The sequence below is a fragment of the Pararge aegeria genome, chromosome 5 (genome assembly GCF_905163445.1).
Source record: "Pararge aegeria chromosome 5, ilParAegt1.1, whole genome shotgun sequence".
NCBI classification, from domain to species: domain Eukaryota; kingdom Metazoa; phylum Arthropoda; class Insecta; order Lepidoptera; family Nymphalidae; genus Pararge; species Pararge aegeria.
Genome location: NC_053184.1, coordinates 18693542 through 18718041, shown reverse-complemented (window position 1 = coordinate 18718041; position 24500 = coordinate 18693542). Strand labels below are relative to the sequence as shown.

The window sequence follows — 24500 nt, the reverse complement described above, 5'->3', positions numbered from 1 at the left end:
AGTGCTAAACTATATATATATTACTAGCGTACCCAGCCCGCTTCGCCGTACTAGATTTTGCTTTATTTTATTTAAACAATAAACTTACATCATTAAATTTTTAATTTAAGTCTCATAATACAATAAATCATTAATTATTTCTCTCCGTATTCATTCTCTTCTATTCTCTTCTCGAGTGGGTGAAGATCATTATCTACACCCATGTACACCCAACAATAGAATATCATCATAGTAAATAAAAGCTGTATTTGACAGTTTGACAGTTCAAAAATAGGAGTGCTCCGATTGTCACCAAACTTTACAGGATTACTCGCCTAGTCAATCCGGAGATTCCCTAAAAGTTTCATTGAAATCGGTCCAGCTGTTTCGGAGCCTATACGGAACATACCCACACACTTTCTCTTTTATATATATAGCAGATAGAAGATGTGTTGTAAAGCTATTTAGGCAATTTTATTTAAAAAAAAAACAATATTTATTCATGTGTTAGGCCTAGTTTATAAGCACTTTTGAAAGGCCAAGTCAGACTGTTTTTAGTGACTCTACCATCGGTTCGGAAGGCAGATTCCACTGAGAAGAGCCGGCAAGTAACTCAGGAATTCATCAATCGGTTAGTAACCACGATTGGTTAAATGTGTTTTAATATATTGTTTAAACTTAGGTAAAGTTAGATCTAATATTACCTTCGGCATCATGTTATAAAAGCATATACCATTTCCTACAAAGGATTTCTGTACTTTTCTCAGACGATATGCAGATGTATTGTAAATCACAAACGATAACAATAAAATATAACCTGCTAACATAGCAGTTGATACTCTATGGAACGTTGAATCGAGTATTTATTGGTATTGGTTACATCCGCAAACAATTTCTGTTTTACCGCGGGGCATTTCTGCTTTAAATAGTAATAAATAAATATATAAATATACTACGGCAATACACAAATGGCCATCTAGCTCCGAAGTAAGCGTAGCTTGTATTATGGGTACTAAGATGTCTGATCAATATTTAAATGAATAATCTTGATATATATATTTCTTTTGTGCGTGTGTCACTGAACTCCTCCAAGACGGCTGGACCGATTTAAATGAATTTTTTGGTATACGTTTGGGTGGCACCCTGGATGATTTAGATTCAGAAATTAGCCCGACAGATGGCGCTGGGGTCCGCTAGTAGATACATAAATACTTATAATATACAGATAAACACCCAGACCTAAAAAATATTCCTGTTCATCACAGCAACATTTGCCAATTGTGGGAATCAAACCCACTGCCTTTGACTCAGAAAGCAGGCTCGCTGCCCACTGTCGGCCGTCGATACATTATTTAGAGATAATTATTTAAGCGCCTCGTTAACATAGTGGTTGGACCACAAAGTGCTGGGTTCGGTTCCCGACTGGAGCCAAGAGTTAAAGTAAAATTTTTGGATTTTCGATTCAACATTTTATACCAAGCTCCGTACTTAGGAGATCATTTCCTTCGTAGAGTCGCCTTTCGCATAACACCCCGTCGTTTCTGCGTCGGAGGTTGAGAAGTTAAGGACATGTGAATCTTACTTATAAACATAGGGGCCTATTTCGTTCAGGATCGGCTTCGCGCCTTCGTTGACCTCTTCGGCATTAGAGACGTTGAACACGTAAACTTTAAACGACAGCGGCACTGGTATGACGCGCCATTTTTCAAACATGGCCGACGAGTTCTCCAGCCGCAAATTCTGTAAAAATAATGCTATTTTCAAAAAAATCTAATTTAATTCTTTTCAAGTAGGCAGACTAACAGAATTTAGAAACAATATTGACGGAAGCATAAGTATATTTCATAAGGAACACCAAATATGTCAAAATATTAAATCAAAAGAAGCATTTTAATTTTCCATCCAAACGAATTCGAAACATTCTAAGGGTTTACTAATGATAACCCTATTGAAGATAAAAGACCGATACACGCATAGTACCTACGCTACGCGACGCGTACCTAAAAAAGTGACAGGAGTCACATTTTAATTTTGCATGTGATGTTAGGGCTGTATATGATTTCTTTCAGGGAAAACTATGGCAGTGGTTTACTCAAAAACTAGGTTAGGTAGGTTTTCTGTTCCTCAAAAGCCTATGAAGTATTATTTCGGTTTTTATTTACACCTTGTATAAGCTCTTTTGGAACGTCAAGTCTGTCTATTTGTAGTGCCCCTACCATCGGTTTGGAAGACAGACTCTATCGAAGAAGCCAGCAAGATATTCAGCAGTTGCTCTTTTTCACAATCATCATTTTTACCATAATTACTCTGCCCTGTGAGAGATGGAAGTGGAGCGTTTTGGTTTTAAGCAACCTTGTCATTAAGATATTGATCAAATTAAAATTTAAATTCATTTATTTCACTTACAAGCACCTTTGAAACGTCAAGTATGTAGGTTTTTAGTGACTCTACCACCGGTTCGGAAAGCAGATTCTACAGAGAAGAGTCGGCAAGAAACTCAGTAGATCCTCTTTTCCAACATCAACATTTATAGTACACCAATTGTATAGTAATCTCTCCGTAATAAATATGTTTTGACACATTGTTTATAGGTGTGAATTAGTAGGTCCGAAATGACCTTTTGAATAAATTTATAACAACGTTTACTCATCCCCATAAATGACTATCTTTTTGATAGTCTAATAATTAGGTGAACCTTTAGGGAGGCCCGCAAACACTTCTAACTTTTCAGAGCTTTTGCATTATGATTAATACCCTCTAACAGTCCATTGCTGGACTAAAGGCCGCCCCCAAAGGGGGGGTTTACCCACAATCACAACGCTGGCTGGGCAGATGGGATAGATCGCAGTAGATAGTAGTAGCACAGATCACGCTGCTACCTGTTCTCAGTTTGTAGTTAAATTTTCCATTTTTTATTTCAGCAATTAGGATATCCTTTACTGATGTAGCAATCAGGCGAGCACAGCATTGTTTTTTTTATTTTTTTTTTTATTATTTAAACTAAATAATACTAACTTAGTCATCATCACATCAACCGATAGACGTCCACTGCTGGACATAGGTCTTTTGTAGGGAGTTCCAAGTTCCACGATTCTGAGCCGCTTGGATCCAGCGGCTACCTGCGACGCGCTTAATGTCGTCTGTCCACCTCGTTGGGGGACGACCAACGCTGCGCTTACCAGTACGAGGCTGCCATTCCAGCACCTTGGGACCCCAACGTCCATCCTTTCTCCGAACTATGTGCCCGGCCCATTGCCACTTTAGCTTCGCGACTCGTTGAGCTATGTCGGTAACTCTGGTTCTTCTACGAATCTCCACATTTCTGATTCGATCGCGTAGAGATACTTCGAGCATAGCTCTCTCCATCGCCCGCTGAGTGATTCTAAGCCTTCTTATGAGGCCCATAGTTAACGACCATGTTTCAGAGCCATAGGTCATCACTGGCAACACGCACTGTTCGAAGACTTTCGTCTTCAGGCACTGAGGGATTTTTGACCAAAAGATGGCACGCAGTTTCCCGAACGCTGCCCATCCGAGTTGGATTCGGCGGTTCACCTCCTTCTCGAAATTGGACCTACCTAACTGGATCGTGTGTCCTAGGTATACGTATTCGTCAACAATTTCGAGTGCAGTGTTCTCAACGATTACTGGTTGAAGCGGAACATGAGCATTAGACATAATCTTCGTCTTGCTCATGTTCATTCGTAGGCCAACCTGTTGAGAAGCTCTGCTGAGGCCATTGAGCATCGTATTTAGGTCTCCCAGAGTCTCTGCCATTATGACTACATCGTCGGCAAACCGAAGTTGAGTGATGTACTCGCCGTTAATGTTTGTCGTAGGTTTGATGACTTCCAGCCTCCCGAACAAGCCGGTTTCCGTAAGGGCTTTAGTACAATAGACCACATTCATACGCTGCGGCAGGTTATACAGAAGACTGAAGAGTATAACCGGCCACTTTGCTTAGCGTTTGTGGACTATGAAAAAGCCTTTGATTCGGTGGAAACTTGGGCTGTGTTTAGGTCACTGCAGAGATGCCGAATTGACTACCGGTATATCCAAGTGTTGCAGTGTTTGTACAAAAACGCCACTATGTCAGTTCGTATACAGGATCAGACTACGAGACCAATCCAATTGCAGCGAGGCGTGCGACAGGGAGATGTTATCTCCCCGAAACTATTTACCGCTGCGTTGGAGGACGTCTTTAAGCTTCTGGATTGGAACGGACTTGGCATCAACATTAACTAACTTAGTAGTTAAGGAAAATTTTTAACTAATATAAATGGAAACGTCTGAAATAAATGAGTACTATTATTACTTTAATGTTGACCCTGTATATATATTCGAGTCATCACCATCATCATCATATCAACCCATTACCGGCAACCCATTACCGGCCAAGTACAGGCACGGGTATCCTCCCACAATGAGAGGTGTAAAGGCCGTTGCCCACCACGCTGGCTGGCGGGTTGGTGGACTCCATACACCTTTAAGAACATTAAGTTAGAGTAAGTACAAGTAACTCCGGCGTATAACTCTTTTTTTTTTAAGTATAGACTAGAGAAAAAAAATACTTCTTGGTTTTTTTTCAAGTAGGTATGTACAAGCGCTTGAAAATAATACTTGGTAAGTGATGATGAGGCCCAAGAAGGCCTGGAAACTTAACTCACTCACTGTGCAAAAGTAGTATTTTTTGTAACAATGTCACTGACTCAGTAGACAATATGTTAATTACTAAACACGTTTAATCCACTCTTAATAGTGCTGTAAATCCATTGTTTTCATGTAGTAAAGTGTGCTATGTCAATACAAGTGTTTTCGCTTATCGTATTTACCTGAAACCAATTTTAGGCATTATATACTACAAGGTCACAGAATTAAGAACATACAGAAACCGTGTACACTACTAATATAGAAGCATCAAAAAACTACTACACTTTAGGAGTGTTTCTCGAACAGGCGGTTAGTCTCTCCATTGATTTTGCAGTTGACATTATAACCTGTCCATTTCCAGGGTGCAAGTTAAACAGCGTGTAACGGAATTTCTAAATAAATTTGAAGGACGCATATGTGTATTTAGTAACGAATCGTAACGAAATATTAAATCAAAGAAGCATATTTATTTTCCATACAAATGAATTCAAAACATTCTAAGTGCTAACTTATGATAGCCCTATAGAAGATAAAAGACCGACACGTGCCTAATACCTACGCTACGCGACGCGTACCTAATAAAGTGACAGCATGATTTTAATTTTTTGCATGTGACTGTATCTGATTTATTTTAGTAAAAACTATGGCAGTGGTTTACTCAAAAACTATTATATTTTCTATTATCTAAGTCTCAGAGACAGTACATAATGTACCTCTAAAGCCAGTGAAGTATTATTTCGGTTTTCATTTAGACGTTGTATGTGTGTTAAATTCCATCACGTACGGTGGCGTGGTTGAGATTTACTATTCATCACCATCAACACATTCATCACCATCAACACACCGGCCCACTACTGGGTACGGGACTCCTCACAGATGAGAAGAGAAGATGAGAAGGGTGTAGGTCGTAGTTCACCACACTGGCCAGTTGCATATTAGTAGAATACACATGTCTTCAGGAACATTACAGAGTACTCTAAAGCAGGTTTTCTCACGATATTTTCCATCACCAGTAAAGAAAGTAATATTTAATTGCTTATAACGCACATAACTCGGAAAATTTAGAAGTGCCTGCCAGGGATCAAAATTCAAAGGCCCCTTTTAAAAGAAGGCCGGTGATACCTACTAGGCTATCAGCGCGTCATTCATAACAAACAAACACACAGCATATTCGCATTTATAATAAAGATTGAAAAAAAAAATTATGAAGAGGGTTTGATTAGGACTCGATCCGGAAGCAAACGTATAAATTGTTATTTTGTTAAACAATTAATTACTGGGCCGTCAAAAACATCGAGTTAAATAAGTAAGTTTGTTCATTAATTAGATATTGTTTTGTTATTCCCACAATACTTAGATGAATTGAGGTTCAGAGGTTTGCAAAACAATTTAATTCAAGAACTCGAGCTTACCGGATTTAATTATAGCCCATAGCCATATAATAAGAAGGCTCAGAGTCACTTAGCGGGTGATGGGGCTATGTTGGGAGTATCTCTACGTGATGAAATCAAGAATGAGAAGATCTGTAGAAGAACCAGAGTTACCGACATCGGGATGCAGAGCTGAAGTGAAAATGAGCGGGGCAAATAGCTCGGAGAACCGATGGGCGCTGGAGATTCAAGGTGCTGAAATGGCGACCCCGCACAGGTAAACGCAGTATTGGTCGGCACCCAACGAGGTGGACCGACGACATCAAATGAGTCGCTGGGAGCCGCAAGAAACAAGCGGTTGTTTCTAGCGGCTCCTAGCGACTCTTTCTCCACTCCAGGACCGTGGATTTTGGAACTCCCTAAAACAGGCCTATGTACAGTCCAGTGAACGTCAATCGTTGGAACTGATGATAATGATGATCTCTCCATCGAGTCCTGTCCGAATGATTTCCGATGTTTTACTACGTTGGGTAAGGACCTAGGTGTCTTCAACTCTTTGCACATCTACTATTAAAATTGCACACCAGCTACAAAATTTGAGCAGCTTTTGAATTAGCCTAACTGAATAGATCCCTCTTAATCCTCGAACTCTTATAAGACCTTACCCAGAGGTCGACAAATAATGATGAAAACCAATGGAGCTCCGTTTTTACTATTTATATACGAAACTAAATAGGTTATTAATTTCTAACAGTTTAATTTACCATATAGCCTGTCACTCTTTTGTTAATGAATTTCATATTATTCTGATTCCATTATTTCCCGTCTATCAGTTTCGATAAATTCAAAAAATACAAAAGATATTAAAAACTATCATAAAAATCAAAATAAAAATGTAAGAGGATTACGTAACAAACAGTTTTTTTTAATTTTGCGCTTAAAACTCGGAGCGGAATTGTGAGAAATATCGAAATCCGCTTTTTAAATGCACAATTGTAGGCTGTTTATCGGAGCGGACCTGCCTAGATTAGTTTTTGTGAATCTAGGCCCAAAGGTTTGCTTATTCTTAATTATATTATGATATCAAAAGGAAGCATCGAATTGCTCAAGTTTTTTGTTTAAAAATCTAAATAAGCTGTTTATTCACGACCGCTAACACTTTATAATGTTTTCAAATTTGGTCACCAAATTTGTCATATTTACTGACGTACGATTAAGTCAATGTTGCTTCACCAATCAATCGGAAATCGACAAACTTTTTAGTCTTAAATCTCTCGATTTTTAGCAGTAGTACATTGTTATAGAGAGTAACTAAGTGTTTAACGTGTAACATGAAATATGACACCGTAGTAGGTAACGTTGATGTCGTAATATTGTTTGTGGAAGTTTGTCTGTCGATCTATTTATTATCTATGTTTGGTTCAACCTTCGCCAATCCTGATTAAATTTGGCACAAAGATAGGGTATTCAAGGGTACATAAGGACATAGGATACTTTGTATCCCGAAAATGCATAGGACTACAGTTTTCTGATGGTTAAAAAAAGTGGTATTTTTAAACCGCTCAGCAGCAAAATGGATCTTAAAGACATTAACATAGATAACTTTGTCCTATGGAACCTGGATAATATGGATAGGCATTGCATAATTTTAAGCTTGGTCAAATCAACTGTTCCTACGCGATTCTTTAAAAATCCGAAACAAACGCAGACGAAGTCGATGGCAAAACTTAGTGTTTAAACAAATCACCACAATGTTTTTTCGTTTTTAATTTTTATGAGATACCGCCAATTTATCAGATAATTTATTCGGTTGGGAATGATCTCGAATAAAATTATTAATAAACTTTCAAGTTCACCAGATATTAGGGTACTCTTGACTTATAATTAGGAACAGGTATAAAAACGTTAAGCGGTGATAGCCCAGTGGATAAGGCTAAGGCTTCCCTTTCGATGGGGAGAGTTCGATCCCCAACTTCTAACTTTTCGGAGTTATGTGTTTTTTATGAAATTGAATATGCTTAAACCCTTCTCATTCTGAGAAATCCTGTCCTGGACTGGTAATGACTTGATAATAACGTTGATAACGCTGGTACAATTTGACTACCAACAAATCTCACTACTATTAAAAATTCGGAAGTTTTGATGGATGATTGAATTGATTCTAAACTCTTAATAAGAGAAGAGGCGTGTGTCCAACATTTGGACGCCCTACATGCCGCAGTGGTGGTCTTATAAGTGGGTGTTAACGAATTCGATCCCCAGCTGGGCATGTAAGGAAATCATAATTTGCTAATTTTCTCTGGTCGATTCTGAAGGGAGGATTGGGCCGTGCCTAGTTACCATCAAATACTGCCAAGCGATTGAGCGTTCCGGTACTATGCCGCGTAGAAATCGAATAGGGGTATCTGTCATATTCCAAACAGGTTAGCCCGTTAGATCGGCCAAGGGCTAACCTATAGTGGAATAAAAACAATTGTGATGAAAATTTTGATAAGCAATTGAAAAGCTAATTTTGATTAAAACAATATCTTACCTTATTTATTTGGTTCTGGACTATCTTTGGAAATCCCCAAGCTGCTAACGCGATGGCAGCAATCAACACACACATTGACACACCGAAAAATAGTTTCGCGTTTTTTCCCAACATAATTACAACTTCACTAAACACACCGGCCAATAAATAGTTCACACGAAGTAACAAACGTTTTTAAAATGTCCGTAAAATAAATGAAACCATCACTTTATTAATAAACTTGAAAAATAACGAGAAAAAATTAAAATAATATTTTCGTACAATGATATAAAAAGAAAAAATATCTGTCACAAGTAAAATTATAAGATTTCTTTTTTTGCGGCGATGCCGTGACTTGCTTGGCTCGAACCGCACACAATTGTAATCTCTAAGATTCTTCGCACGTATTTACATCCTATATTCCTTTTCTTATTTTTCTGATTAATAAAAATGGCGGAATTAAACAGTTTTCCTCAGCATCAATACCACAAAGCAATTATAAGTATATTCAGTTTTAGCATTACATATCGTTCTACCGTAACGAATTTACTATGTATGTAAATAAAGCGTCATAAAATATCGGACTGTAATAAAGTATATGTTACAGAAAATAAATAACAAAGCGCGTGAACCTGTTACGTGTTTGATAGGTGTATTAAGACTGGCATGGTTCTATGACTGATATGTGCCTTACGCATACTATATAAGCCAGTTAATAGGAAGAATATTTAATTCATTAATGACACTTTTTGTTATTAAATTAGTGCGGACCGTGTTCATGCAGTTACAAGTATTTTAAGAATTATAAATATTTATGTGATTACAATTTAATGAACTTCGTTTTTGAATCCCGAGACAAAAAAAACGGGGTGCTTTATGTTTTTAAACCACTCTCTCGACGATACCTTATTAGATAGCCTAGTATTGAAAGGTCAAGAACGTCAATATATTCTATAGGCTTAGCGGGTAAGTAATGTTATTCTGGAGTCCCTAGGGGCTATTATGATTTGAATAAGGAACAACATATCCTAATATTGATATCTCGCTCGAACGTATGATGGCGTCCCTGTCACTCATCAGAGCCTATGAAGCGCGAACCATAGGGATTGTAAACAAAGTCCCTCCAAATCTTTATTTTACACTCGCTTCACTCGGGATTTCAGATGCAACATAAAACGTAAGACATTGCTTTACCCCTTTTTTGAAAAATCTACTATGACATGAATATAATCATCAAAAATCTAAAAGTGCGTCACAATTCTTAGTTTCTTACCAAAGCGGCGTACGTCGATTATCACTTTGTTTTTATGTTTGTTTGTTTGTACCGAATACCCTCCGAAAGTACCTATTATCTGTTATCCCTAAAATTGAATTTTAGATTTTTAGAACGAAATTATTTACAATTATTTTTTTTCATTATTTCGTATCCCAAAATATTTTTACAAACCAATAACAAGCGTAAAACAACAATAGTTACAACTAGTAAACTATATTATTGTAAAGTTTTTGTTAAGTGCAATAGTTTGTATGGCTGGATGGATGGATGTTTGTTACTCTTTCACTTTTTTCTTTATTACTGTTATTATTATGAAGTGGCCCAGTGGTTACGACTACAGCTTCACTTTCGGGAGGTCGAGTTTCAATCAAAGCATGCATCTCTTACTTTTCTTTGTTATGTGTGAATTAAGCAATTAAAATGTCACTCTCTATCGTGAGGAAACCTCCATGCCTGAGAGTTCTCCATAATGTCCTCAAAGGCGTGTTAAGTCCACCAATCCGCACTGGGCCAGCGTGGTGGACTACAGTCTAAACATGGTCAACAAGTCGTTGTGCGAGGAGACCCGCGCCCTGTAGTGGGTCGGTAATGGGTTGATTTTTAAAAATCTTTAAATTTGAATATATTTTTTTCTTCGTTTATTATTATTCTTAACTAACTTTTCTTGCTTTCAAAAGGGAGTAGGTTATTAATTCGGTTGTTTTCTATTGTTTGTTCATTCGGGCATAGCACCTTCATTTACAGACGTTTAAAAGTGTAGAAGAAGAAGAAACACTTTATTATTATTTAAATGAAGACATGCAAAGACCGCCAAGCAACCTCTTACAGGCAACCTTAGTAGACAGGACTGACAGCAAGAGAACGGGATAGTGCCAAGAGTGTTGTAATACATATACATAAATACCAAAATGTATATATAGAATAATAATTAATTTAAATAAATATACGTAATTTATTCATATAAAATATACATCCCTACTAATACTATAAATGTCAATGTAACTTCTTAACCGATCCTCATAAAACTTTGTACACATGTTCTTGGAAGTGTTAGAAGTAATATAGAATACTTTTTATCCCGACATTAAGCTCGGTTCCTTTGGGAGAGGGGATGAGTGTTTGACGATTTTACAATAACTCCGACGAATTATAACCGATTTAAATAATTATGTTTGTACTATAGAGGTTATAATATGTGTTTAATTTTGCCCAAACTGTGGTTGGAGATAGAGAACAGAACTCCTCAACGGACAGCAGCAAACCCCTCATTTAATTTACAACTAAATTTAATGCCACATCAAAAAACAAAATCAAACGCAGACGAAGTCGCGGGCAACAGCTATTAATATATATTATAAGGAAGTGGATTATTCCACAATCACACAACATAACATCGCGCCTGTACACTCGAAAAGGCTACGCAGACGTATTAAGTATCAGGGTACAAGCTTGATTTACGCAATAATTTATTTACCTCTAAGTAAGTATAAAATTTTATTTTGTTAATTTTTTTTTCTTTATAAAACTAATTCGTTCGTCGAAGCATTTGTGAATCGTAATACCCAGAGTCATTGTGTAGCTACAAAGGTACTCTTTGGTAACTTAGTAAGGTTTTTTATTGACACAAAAAGTAGGGGTCACCATGAACATCATGGATTAAATCCGACTTTGCCTTGTAAGGAAATATCTTTTACCTGCTAAAAGTATTATTTTTATTCTTTTAAGTGTTTTTTTTAAGAACCTATATGATATCATCATCATATCATAGCATTGCCAGCATTTATGTCCCATTGCCGAATATTTTGTCACTCTCTCAAAGTAGGGATTATATACTTAGAACCACCACGCTACTTGAATGCGGATTGGTGGGCTTTAGACACAATAGGTAGGTCTAGCCCACCACAATAATGTGTACCGTTTTCTCTTCTTATTTTTATGAGATAAGTCGAGATACGAGAGAGGGACCGATTGTTATCCACATGTCCAACAAATACAAAAGCAAACAGCCTGAAGAGAACGCGCTAACATGTCGTATTCTCGTTCCCTGGATAAATATGATTTGGCAAATTCAATGTACAAACAATTTACTACGTACATTTTAAGTGGCTTTAAAAAATAAGTACGTGCGAGTTAGGTAACCAAGTTAAATAACTGACTGTGGGCCGCGATTCTTTGTCCGCTTTTAAGTTTAAAATAATCGTTATGGTTAAGTCACAATAACTGTTTTTTTTATAATTTTTCTTTCGTTGACATTCCTATCAATATATTCATTATATACCTGCAAATTGCTTTTTTAAAGTATTCAAATTGAACCGGGAATTGACGGGTATAGAAAAATGCAGCGGGCCGCCCGGCCGCGAATAACAGTTATGACGCTTTTATTACGCAAACAGATTCCCTGGGAACCGTATGTTTTTTTGGCATAAAAAGTAAATGTTACTCTCCTCCCTTTCAACTAACTTTATACTATTTTAACTAAAAAAACAATCCATTGGTTGCTTCGTTAGACCGTAAAGTAAGGACAAACAAGCACACTTTCGCATTTATAATATTAGTATGGATTAAAAAAAAAACGCGTATTAGAAGTTCTGTGGCGTAGCACGATAAAAATATTTTCAAAAATTTTTTCTTCCGCCTTATTCTACGACAAAAACGACACTAACAATAGAAAAAAGATATTTGATATATAGAAAGTTTTATTAGCACGCATCATCGTTCGTTTCACTCAACACAGATTTTTGTACTATTCAATTTCAATTCTTGTTTATGGCTTTTGTCTGTGCCAACTGGGCAAGGTACTTCGCCAATGTTTTGTAGATGGAGAAGGCACGAAGGAGATTTCATCAGTGAAACTAATGAAAAGTTAATTTTGAAAGAAAGAAACCAATATAATGTACAAATAGTTATGATTAGCTTGTTAATAGTTGTACAATTCAATTACCGGAATGAGCCCGCAGACGTTGACAATTGAAAGTGTAAACTGTCAAAACTTTATTTGAAAAACTAAAATGTTGACTATAGCTAACTTCAGGGTGACGGTTTTTTGTAACGGTGTGCGCGCGCATCGCAATAATTTACTCTCATCATTTTTCCCTAACGAGCCAAAAGAAGCATTATTAATAAAAAAATAATCTAACAAAAAATAGTTTTTAATCTAGTCAAGTATATTAATAAACCTCCGTGCCATAAGAGTGGCCACAACATTACGTAATGAACCTTAGTTAACAAGGATGAAACCGCGAGGTACCCCAAGTCTATAAATATAAAAACAGCTTCCGTATGAAACTGATCGCAAAACTAGATAAATATCGCTTAAATGATCCCTAAATTCCCACGGTAACGGCTATTAATACAAGAATTAGGTATTAAAAAAATATTATCGTCATCATCATCATATTAACCAATTACCGTAGTTGAATGCTGTAGTCCACCACGCTAGTCCAATGCGGATTGGTGGACTCCACACAACTTTGGGAACATTATGGAAGCAGGCATGCAGCTTTCTAATTATATCTATACTCTAATTGCTTAAAGTGAACATAGAAAATTTAGAGGTGCGTGCTGGGATTGGAACTCGCCCCCCGGAAGTGAAGTCGAAGTCCTACCCCCTGGGCTATAACCGCTTCCCCTAAAAAGTCCTCACCACTTGGCTATAGCCGCTTTAATTTAAAACTTTAAAAATTATAAAGGTACTTATCCTATATAATATACAATATTAACAACAGGAAAAAAAGATCTGAGATTCAAACTTACGGACCTTTGGTGTAAACCTTACCTCGATGCCGTCAAGGTAAACCAATAAGGCAGTGCGCAAACGTAGACTATAATTAACCCGAAAATATAATTTATTTGGGTTCCGTACTAAGATACTTGGTCAGTCAGTCCATCTGTTTATTATAGCTGAGTATTTCCGTACGATTTCTTTCTGAATACCGACTAAGCCGATGTTGTACTTATCGTCATACAAAGAATATCTGGTTTATGTAACGGAAATATCAACTAAAATTAATATTTATTCGGTACATTACATGCAAAGACTTATGACGGCATTAACCACTATTTAGGAACTAAATACTCAAGTGAAAAACTATTCGGAAAAAGTACATTGTGAAAACTTTAATCAGCTTTCTTATAAAAAAAACCTGTGAAGTAAACAAAACGTATCTCGAGTCTGCTCAGAGTCGCTCAGCAGGCGATAGAGCTATGCAATGCTTGGAGTATCTCTACGTGATCAAATCGGAAATGAGAAGATCCGTAGAAGTCTTAGAGTGCTCTTCTTCAGAGTTACTGACGTAGCTCAACGAGTCGCAAAGCTAAAGTGTCAATGGGAGGGGCATATACTCTTAACTCGGAGAACCGATGGACTTTGGGGTCCCAAGTTACTGGAGTGGCGTAGACCCCCGCGGGGTTGTCAGACGACATAAAATGAGACGCAGGGAGTCGCTGGAAGCAATCGTCACAAAACCGTAACGATTGGAAATCCCTACAAAACACCTATGCAGTGGACGTGGTTGAGATATTGATAATATCGTAACTTGACACTGAAACCTTGGTTTCCCTTATCGGCGACCAAATGGCTACGTTAGCGAAATGCCTAAGCTTTAATAAAGGAGTGCCGACTTATTGATAGTAATCATCATTAGGCCCTTGCCATTTAAGCGAATGGTATCGAGCAATAACGCTGACCAAAGGCCGTTTATTTGATGTTCTGTACCATAATAATATATTGATACGAATTACTACATTCGTGGCTCCGACACTATGACGTGAATTATGGGCCTCATAAGACGGCTCAAGGTCATCTATGCTTGAATTGCTTTGCATCCTAACTAATATTATAAATGTGAAAGTGTGTTTATATGTTTGTTTGACTTTCTTTAGCTCTTATTAAGCAACCAATCAATTTCATTTTTGGCATAGTAACATAGACTATTCTTTATTCCAATAACGCAAATGAAGCTCAGACAACAGACATGACCCTACACTGCAGTAGATACAATATCAAAATCAAAAAAAATCTAAATTCATTTATTTCAAGTAGGCCTACTTTATAAGCACTTTTGAAACGTCAAGTGTCTGTTTGTAGTGACTCTACCACCGGTTCGGAAAGCAGAATCTACCGAGAAGAGCCAGCAAGAAACACGGTAGTTGCTCTTTTCCAGCATCAACATTTACAATCATTTTTCTATATTGCGGGAGATGAGAGCGAGGCTGGCTGCTTCCAATCTACCTTGTCATTAAGGAGTTCATCAAATGTTTAGTAACCTCGCTGTACTAGATGTGTTTTTACACATTTTTGAAATGTATGTATTGGTAGGTCAAAAATTACCTTAGGAATACCTTTGTAAAAGCGTATACTCAACCACACAAAGGAGTTCCTCACCTTTCGCAGACGATATGCAGATATCACTATCACTATCAACACAGTTGATTGTAAATATCAGCTTTTTGTTTATAAAGAGTAATATTTTGTTTCACAAATACTATATTGTTATAAATATATTGCAAAGCTACTGTAAGTATACCTATTTGTTTGATATTGATCGTAAAGCTCTTTTCTGTAGTATAAATATACTTTAAATATCTGCAGCTTTTCCCCACAACAAGATCCCATAGGACATAATACTGTGAAAGTATGCGAAATAAACAAGCCTAGCTGTTTATCAAATAAGTTTATATTGTGATTCGCAATATAACCGCGAAGTGCAGTGCTCGCGTACTTCAATACCTAATATTAAAGGAGGAACTATATCTTCGTTGTTATTTTTTCAAACAATAACTGTTTGGTATCTCTACAATCGAGTCATCTCAGGAGAAATAGTAAATCAACAAACAATATGTTTACAAATGATACGAGTGCCTCAATATAAATAAATTGATACGTAAAGAAATAAACATGACACAAAATAACAAAAAACTATAAACGGCATTCCTTAGAATAGGGTATCTATGTTTTTTTTAACCGTCGGAGACAATGTAGACATTTTAAGCCCCTACGCACTTTTGACGGATTCTTATAAGTTTGTCGGTACTGTGTGGGTGTGTGTGTGTGAGTGAGTGTGTGTGTGGGTGTGTGTGGTAGATTAAATGTTTGTTCACCACTACCACAGTATTGAAAATTGCAAGTTACATATTTTCATCAAATGAAACGGATTGACTAGTTGAATAATGAACACTATATTGAACGCCGGGATATTTTTTAATTCTTAATTTACATATTATAAACCGTCACGACGAGCATCGACTTTTGCAGAGCACTCTGCATGGTAGTGTAACGCCCTAAAAAAAATGTAGATACCGGCTCTCATATGATGTACCCATGAAGAGCGAAAACCTACATCATAACAGACGCAGTAGTTTTAGCAGGCGCACAAACACACATCTTCCAGTCTTACTTCGGAACTTCTAGCGCCCAATCTCCGATCAAGAGCTTCTGTAGTTGCCATAAAAAAAATGTTATGTACACGCGTTAGAAGTTATTCTTCTTTGGTGTAAAATATAAAAATCTTTTCAAAAATTTTATCTTTCGCCGTATTATACGTTTGTAGACAAAACGTCACTATCAATAGAAAAAAAGGTATTTAAAGTTTTATTATAACGCGTCAAGTCTAGTCAACAAATTAAGTTTATTAAAATATCCCAAAAAAATATTTCTAAATAATTAAAGAAATGGACATACTTTAATTATTTAGAAATATTATTATTAAATATTTTAATTCAATTCAATTCAAAATTCATTTATTTCAAGTAGGCCTAATATAAGCACTTTTGAAACGTCAAGTCTGTCTGTTTGTAGTGATTCTACCACCGGTTCGGAAGGCAGATTCTACCGAGAAGAAGCCGGCAAGAAACTCAGCAGTTGCCCTTTTTCAACATCATAAATTTACATTTTGCATTTTAACATTCATTTTTCTATCTTGTGAGAGCTGAAAGCGGAGCCGGATGCTTCCAAGCAACCTTGTCATTAAAAAATTCATCAATTGTATAGTAACCTCGCTGTAATAAGTGTGTTTTAACAAATTCTTTAAACTTGTGCATTGGCAGGTCCAAAATCATCTTAGGAATCATATTATAAAAGCGTATACTCAATCCCACAAATGATCCCTGTACCTTACGCAGACGATATGCAGATGACACTAATTTATGACCATTTCTTGTAAGTCGACTGTTTATGTCCACTTTTTGTTTATAAAGACTAATATGTTGTCTTACAAATACTATATTGTTATAAATATATTGTGAAGCTACAGTAAGTATGCCTATTTCTTTAAACTTCTCACGGAGGGATTCGCGTGATTTAAGTTTATATATTGACCGTACAGCTCTTTTCTGAAATATAAATATAGTTTCGATATCAGCTGCTTTACCCCATAACAAGATTCCATAGGACATAACACTATGAAAGTACGCAAAATAAACTAGCCTAGCTATTTCAACGTCAGTAATCTGTCTAATTTTTTTCACTGCGTAGGCAGCCGAGCTTAGTTTACCCGCTAGTGAATCTATATGGGCACCCCACTGTAGCTTATTATCCAAGGTCACGCCCAGAAAAACTGTGGAAGTCTCTATTTTTAGTGATTCACCATTTATCATTATATTTTTATCAATTTTCTTTACATTTGGTAAGATAAATTCGACACACTTTGTTTTTTTTGCATTTAAAAGTAAGTTGTTAACTGTAAACCAGTGCGACACATGCGACATAACACGGTTTACTTCGTCAGAGTTATCTTTACTCCTATCAGTCTTAAAAATTAGAGATGTATCATCTGCAAACAATACAATGTCGCATGTTCCACTGACATGGTACGGTAGATCATTTATATACACTAAAAAAGAGCCTTGTGGGACACCCATTGAGGTATTTGAACCCTGAGACTTTGCATCATTTATGCAAACTCTTTGGGTTCTATTGCTGAGATAAGAGGCAACCAAATTTAGTGCAACGTTTTGGATACCATAGTGGCTTAGCTTAAGAAGCAAGGTTTTATGATCAACACAATCGAAAGCTTTAGATAGATCACAAAAAACACCCATGGCGTTCTGTGAACATTCCCAGGCATCATAAACATGTTTTATAAGTTTAGCGCCTGCGTCCGTTGTGCTACGACCTTTAGTGAAGCCATACTGCTTAGGGTGTAGTAAGTTATTTACATTAAAATGATATAAGAGTTGATTTAATATAATTTTTTCAAATATCTTACTAAGAGCTGGTAAGATTGAGATAGGTCTGTAATTGTTTATATCATTTTTATTACCAGATTTAAACAGAGGAATGAGTTTACTATGTTTCATTAGGTTCGGGAAAGTACCTAAATCAACACATTCATTGAAAATTATGGCTAAAAGAGGAGCAATGACGTCAATAATTTGAGATATTACCTTTACCGACATTCCCCATATATCACCTGTTTTCTTTAATTTTAACAACTTGAAGTTTTTACTGATATCCGATGCATCTATATGTTTGAAATGAAATAAAACTTTGCACTCATCATTGTTGCCTCTTAATAAATTCTGAGCTGCAGTAGGTGAGGAATTTAGTGAATCTGTTAACAAAATAGGAACATTCTGAAAAAAGTTTTCAAAAGTACTAGCAACTTCTGTATCAGTAGTTACCATATTATTATTAATAATTAATTCAAAATTTCCGTCTCGAGATTTAGTTTTCCCAGATTCATTATTAACAATTTTCCAGGTTGTTTGTATATTGTTTTCAGATTTTACTATCCGATCTTTAATGTATAGCGACTTAGCTTGTCTACAAACATTTTTAAATGTTTTGGAGTAACTTTTTACATATTCAAGGAAAGTTGGAGTCTGATTGTATTGTTTTTCATCATATAGCTCATACAACTTATCCCTGCTTTTGTAAATGCCTATAGTCGCCCAATCACTAAACCTCATTTTTTTATTAGAATCTATGTATTTAAAATTAAATACTTTATTAAATGCACTTCTATTTCATTGAAAAGCGTAAGATAAAGATTGTCGGGATGACAGTTTTCAAAAAAGAGAGCAGGAATTTTGGCTGATATTTCACCTTCAAATCGCGTCAGTTTACTCTGAGTTATCGGCCTGTACTTAACAATATAAAATGTATTTTATTTCCTAATTCAAAGGATGCCTCGCAGAGATCGCTATTAAGCGACAAGGCCGACTTTTGTATTATACCTCTTTCTTTATGTTTCTGTTTTTATTATATATTGTATATGTTAATGTTGTGGTATACAAATAAAGAGTTTAGAGATAAATAAATATCTAATAAATATAAAAAAGGCACGTGCGTTGGCCAACGGCAAACGTTGGGTTTTTTTATTTATGTGATGTATTCTAAGTTTTATGTGAGTCGCAAAATCTTAGGAATTAGGCTTTCCTAAACATGCGCTTAGCCCGTACCCGAAGAAAGCTTTATAAATGGCGGTAAATAAAGTCTGAGCACGTTTTATAGATCAGCTTAGGACTAAGCAAACGACTCCTTTTTTATCAAAATAATCCATATTGTATTCACATGTACCTTTTCTCGCATCGTATAGTTAGTATATTTTACGTTTTAGTCAAACGCATTAATCTATACATTTAATATATTTTGAAGATTTCTTTACATTAAATATATTTTGAAAATTTTGACTGTGAGATGCTTTGTAATCTTTATTCAATTTAAAAAGATTAAAGATTTTTTTTTTAATTTTTGTCTGTCTGTCTGGGTATCACGTGAAAACTACTGAACGGATTTTAATAAAATTTGGTATAGTTGTAGCTGATATTCCGGGTAAACATATAGGACACTTTTAATCCCGATAAACTATAAGTTTCATACGGGAAACGGGATGATTTTTTTTATCAATTTTACTTCATAGCTCCGTTAACTTTGAACCGATTTTAATAATTCTTTTTTATTTGAAAGTGTATACTATCCAGCATGTAATGCCTTATTTAAATAAGGATCTGATAAATACTGTCGGAGATAAAGGACAAAACCCTACGCCAATAACAGAATGTCGCAAGGCATACGGGACAACTATAGCATGCGTGCATACTGTCCTACTAATATTATAAATTCGAAAGTTTGTGAGGATGGATGTATGTATGTTTGTATCAACTAAAATAATGACAACTTACTAACTCTAACTACATAGCTAGCCACGATGATTATGATGTTAGGATCATATCTATTCCAGCTTCTCGATTGACACATACGCGGACGAAGTCGCGAGGGTCCGCTAGTTTTTTCAAACAAAGACAAAAGAGGGTCCCCCAAACTTTATTCAAACAAAGACAAAAGTTGTCAGTAAAAATATTATTTAAAGACATGTTAATAATAAAAAACTTAATCCGACTTCGAAGTCTTAAGACGCAAGTAGTATGTTTCTAAACATCATATTTTAAAAACACGTAAAATCATCATCTCTTTTTTCATTTGTTTGGAAATACATGAAACCACTGATGATGACTTCAAAATATACAGGTACAAACATTACTAAAGTTTTTTTTTGTTTATATCGTTTTTAACATTACTTAAGTTTTGTTTTGAGCTTTTGAAATCAGTTTTGTGAACATTTTTCTTTGGTCTATTTATTATTCGCTGAATAAACTTGTAGTGACATTTTAGTTTGCTAATTGCATTTTAGTTTGTTGCTTAGCCGCCGAACATTCATAATATTTTTGGACCGTTCATTTCAAATTCAAAGTAAAAAAAAAACACGCAAATCGACCAAGAAGTGCGTTAAACAACGCACTGTAATTTGAGTACTGTAGTATTTTTTAAAAGCCAAAGGAGGAGAAAAATAAATAACTAAGAACTTTTTGAGTAAAAAAAGCACAAAATGAAAACTTCGATATTTGTTCACGGTATGAAATATACAAACTCACTGAAGCTATTAACATGAAAATACTTTGGTACTGACCGTCCAGAACTGAGCATCAAGGACTATATACCGTAAGAGTTAGACCGAACAAACGACATTTTGTGCATTGTGTTGTCGCAGACTTTTTTTTTATATTCCACTACAAGTTAGCCCTTGACTGCAATCTCACCGGGTAGTAAGTGATGATGCAGTCTAAGATGGTAGTGGGCTAACCTGTTAGGGAGTATGGTAGTCATACCCGGCGGTTTCTACACAACGTCGCAACGGAACACTAAATCGCTTAGCGGCACGTCTTTGTCATCACGAGTTCCTGGATTTTACCTGGTTCAAACCAAAAAATTGTGAAATATTGGGTTTTGATTTCAGAAACTCTCAGGGCTAGTCCGGAAGTAGGTCACAGTCTTGTCCATTCCCGTTCCTTGGTAAGCATGTCAAGCCGATGATAATCCTTAAAGACCATCAACCCGCTTTGGGGAAGCACCGTGGGTATATGCTCTTTAACTATCTCGATATACAATCGTATTTATCTAAACTTTCTAAAACAATATTTAAAAAAATTGTGTCCATTTTAAGATATGAACAGTCGCTAATCATCTGTTATACATCTAACGGACCTATTCATCAGCAATTAACTTTAGCGGCCCGTCAGGAAAGATAATCACTTGTTGGCGCGTGGTGGGACACCCGTTTACAAAGACAGTCTGAAGTGAAGTAAAGTGATGTAAAGTGAAGTGCAAAGCAATTTAATTTTTTTTAACTGTTGAATTTGTATTAACTTTGCTATTCACTTTTGATCCGTTTGAAAATATTGAAAATAAATAATCCTAATAGATTATGATATTTGCCACTAGCTGGCTTATAAGTCAAAAAGCGTGGAGTGTATGACATATGAATTATTTTTAAATAGCGGAAACTACACTGACGTCCGACGTTAGCGTTACTTCGGTCAGAAAAATCTAAGTTACTCCCGCCTAAAGAAGTTTTAGTTCAAGAAAATAAATCGGTTCAGTACTTTCTGAGCCTATTGGGTACATACAAACAAACAAAAAAATCTTTCCTCTTTATAATATAAGAAAATATATTTCGACGTTACTAAGTAACGATAGTCGTAACCGACCTTACTGTAGCGACTTTTAGTCGAGCGACGTTAGGCTAGTATAGTCGCACGCTATGTAATTGAGATAGTCACGCTCGTATTAAACGCTACGTACATAATGACAGCATGCAAAATTAACCACATTGATACCTGTTCAATGATACGATCCAAAATAATATAGGTAGATACCACAGAAGTAAGAAAACACAGAGCCCTCATTCAGAAATTATTGCATGCGGTGCATTGTGTCGAAAAACAGGGAAAACGCTCCGCGCACATCAATCAATCAAATCTTTATTCAGTTTAGGCTATTGTTACAGCACTTATGAACCTCATACATTGTTAGTTTTATAAATATATTAATAACACTTATATTAATGTAAACAAATAATAATACAATGATCAATAATTAATAATTAAAATAAAGTAAAGTCTTAAAATATATAAAAGATGTTTAATAAAATTTAGTTAATTTATCTCCCCTAATTAATCACCCGCGGAATGATGCTAGCTCACAAACTTTTTCCATTTTCCACATTTTTTGGTAAACGTTTAAAGCATTAGAGGTAAAATTATTACTGTCAACTGCCAAATGACTAACCGCCTGTTTGAGAAACACTACTAAAGCGGATTGGTTTTTGATGCTTCAATTTTAGTCGTGTACAAGGTTTCTGTATGTTCTCAATTCTGTGGTACATATAAGTATTCTTTTTTTATATTCAGTGTTTGAATGTCTTTGAATTCATTGGATAGAAGCAAGCGTTACTTTGCGGAAATCCATGATATATTATCAAAATTAAGCTTAATTTGCTATACTCCGCAAAAAGCAGGAGAATCTGTGTGGTGTAATTTATAATTTCTTCAATCCTTATACTCCACACCAAACAGATCTTCGGCAATATACCCACGCACGTTTCGCTCCGAAACAGGAGCATCCTCAGGAGATGTTGACTTTACAATGAACAATTGTTAAGTCAACATCTTATTATCTTGTTAACAAGATAATAAGATGTTGACTTGTTGTGAACAATTGTTAAGTCAACATGTTATTATCTTGTTAACAAGATAATAAGATGTTGACTTGTTGTGAACAATTGTTAAGTCAACATGTTATTATCTTGTTAACAAGATAATAAGACTTAACAATCTAAATGAAAATAAGTGGATCCGCTAGGCGCTACGATGCCACTGACACACACATACACAAAAACACGCCAAACTTAAAACACCTTTGTTATTGCGTCGGGGGTTAAAAATGATTACAATGTTTTAAAATTTTGCGCATTCTAGTTTAGTAATTTCCCACTTGGCATCGTAACGGAACGTTAAATCGCTTGGCGGCAAATCTTTGTCGGTAGGGTGGTAACTACCCACCGCTGGATTCTCCCGTCAGACCAGACCAGAGATTAAATTAGACTTATCTAAGTGAGAGAAACCGCATTTAAGAAAATGCATAAAAGACATACAGATTCAACCATACTGGGTGTCTCACAGGGCTAAATTTTAGTTCTATTTCTATTTTATATATATATTAGCAGACCCACGCGACTTCGTCCGAGTATGAGTCAATCGAGAAACTAGAATTGATCTGATGCTAACATCATAATCAATTCAATTCAAAATTCATTTATTTCAAGTAGGCCTAATATAAGCACTTTTGAAACGTCAAGTCTGTCTGTTTGTGGTAATCAATCGTCGTGACTAGGCTATGTAACTGTTATTATTTTAAGTATAATACTGAGTTATTAAGTTGTCATTATTTAAGTTGATACATATATACATCCATCCATACATCCATCCTCACAAACTTTCGCATTTATAATATTAGTAAGATGGAACGCATGCGTTCGATTGTTGTCCCACATGCCTTGCGACTTGCTGTTATTTGTGAAGATTTATGTTCTTTATCTCCTAAAATATTTATTAGATCATCGGTCTTTCTGTCTGTCTGTCAGACAGACTTCAAACAGCCAGACAAAAAGGCAGATAGACAGACAAAAATTAATTTATAAATTCAAATCCGCTTTGGACTCAGTATCGATTATAAGGCATCCTCCGCTCAAAATTTTCAGAATATATTAAATGTACAGAAATCTTCCAGTTACAGTTTTATTATAGGTATTGATATGTATAAATTATATGTCATACCATGTCACTAACACTTGTGACATTGTATCGATATCCTTAATTCTCAAGACTCTTCTCAGAATCTGCATTCCAAATCAGTGTCATAACAAACAGATTACCGAATCAACGCAAACGAATTCGCGGGCTACAACCAATATTTTAATAATATATTCCCTTGCCAAGGTCTTGGAAAAATGTTTTAAATCAATTATTAAATAATTTTAAAAAATAAAGGTCGGATAACTGATGCGGGCGCTAAGCTCACACAACATACGATGCCTCGGAACAATCGCAGAATGTGATTGGCATAGACTTATCATATTATGGTCACCGGTGCTTTTGTGGCGTTCTTAAGGCATTTGATTGCGTTGAACAGCAATAACAAGCTAAATTATAGCTCTAAAACTATTGAATAGAGTTCTTATGGATTCGTATGTAATAAATAATAGATAAATATTTCAATTAAAAATTTAATAAGCCCTTATAGTGTAGTAGTAGTAACTTTCAATATAGTGTACATTATTTTTGAAGTCAAACCATTCCTTTGATAACGATATTGAGGGAGTTATGATAAAAAACGTAATCCGTAATGAACAATGGCGAACTTCAAAACAAATTGATG

General features: G+C 35.7%; 1 protein-coding gene across 1 annotated transcript in view; it reads right to left on the bottom strand.

The window, feature by feature from the left end:
- LOC120624092 (sensory neuron membrane protein 2-like) overlaps positions 1-9815 on the bottom strand; it is a 36509-nt gene extending 26694 nt beyond the window's left edge. The window contains exons 1-3 of the mRNA XM_039890436.1: positions 9785-9815; positions 8533-8751; positions 1562-1719 (exon numbers count right to left, since the gene is read on the bottom strand). Coding sequence (XP_039746370.1) covers positions 1562-1719; positions 8533-8646 — 272 coding nt within the window. The 5' untranslated portion in view covers positions 8647-8751; positions 9785-9815. The remainder of the gene's footprint in view (positions 1-1561; positions 1720-8532; positions 8752-9784) is intronic.
- Between the last annotated feature and the right edge of the window lie 14685 nt (positions 9816-24500).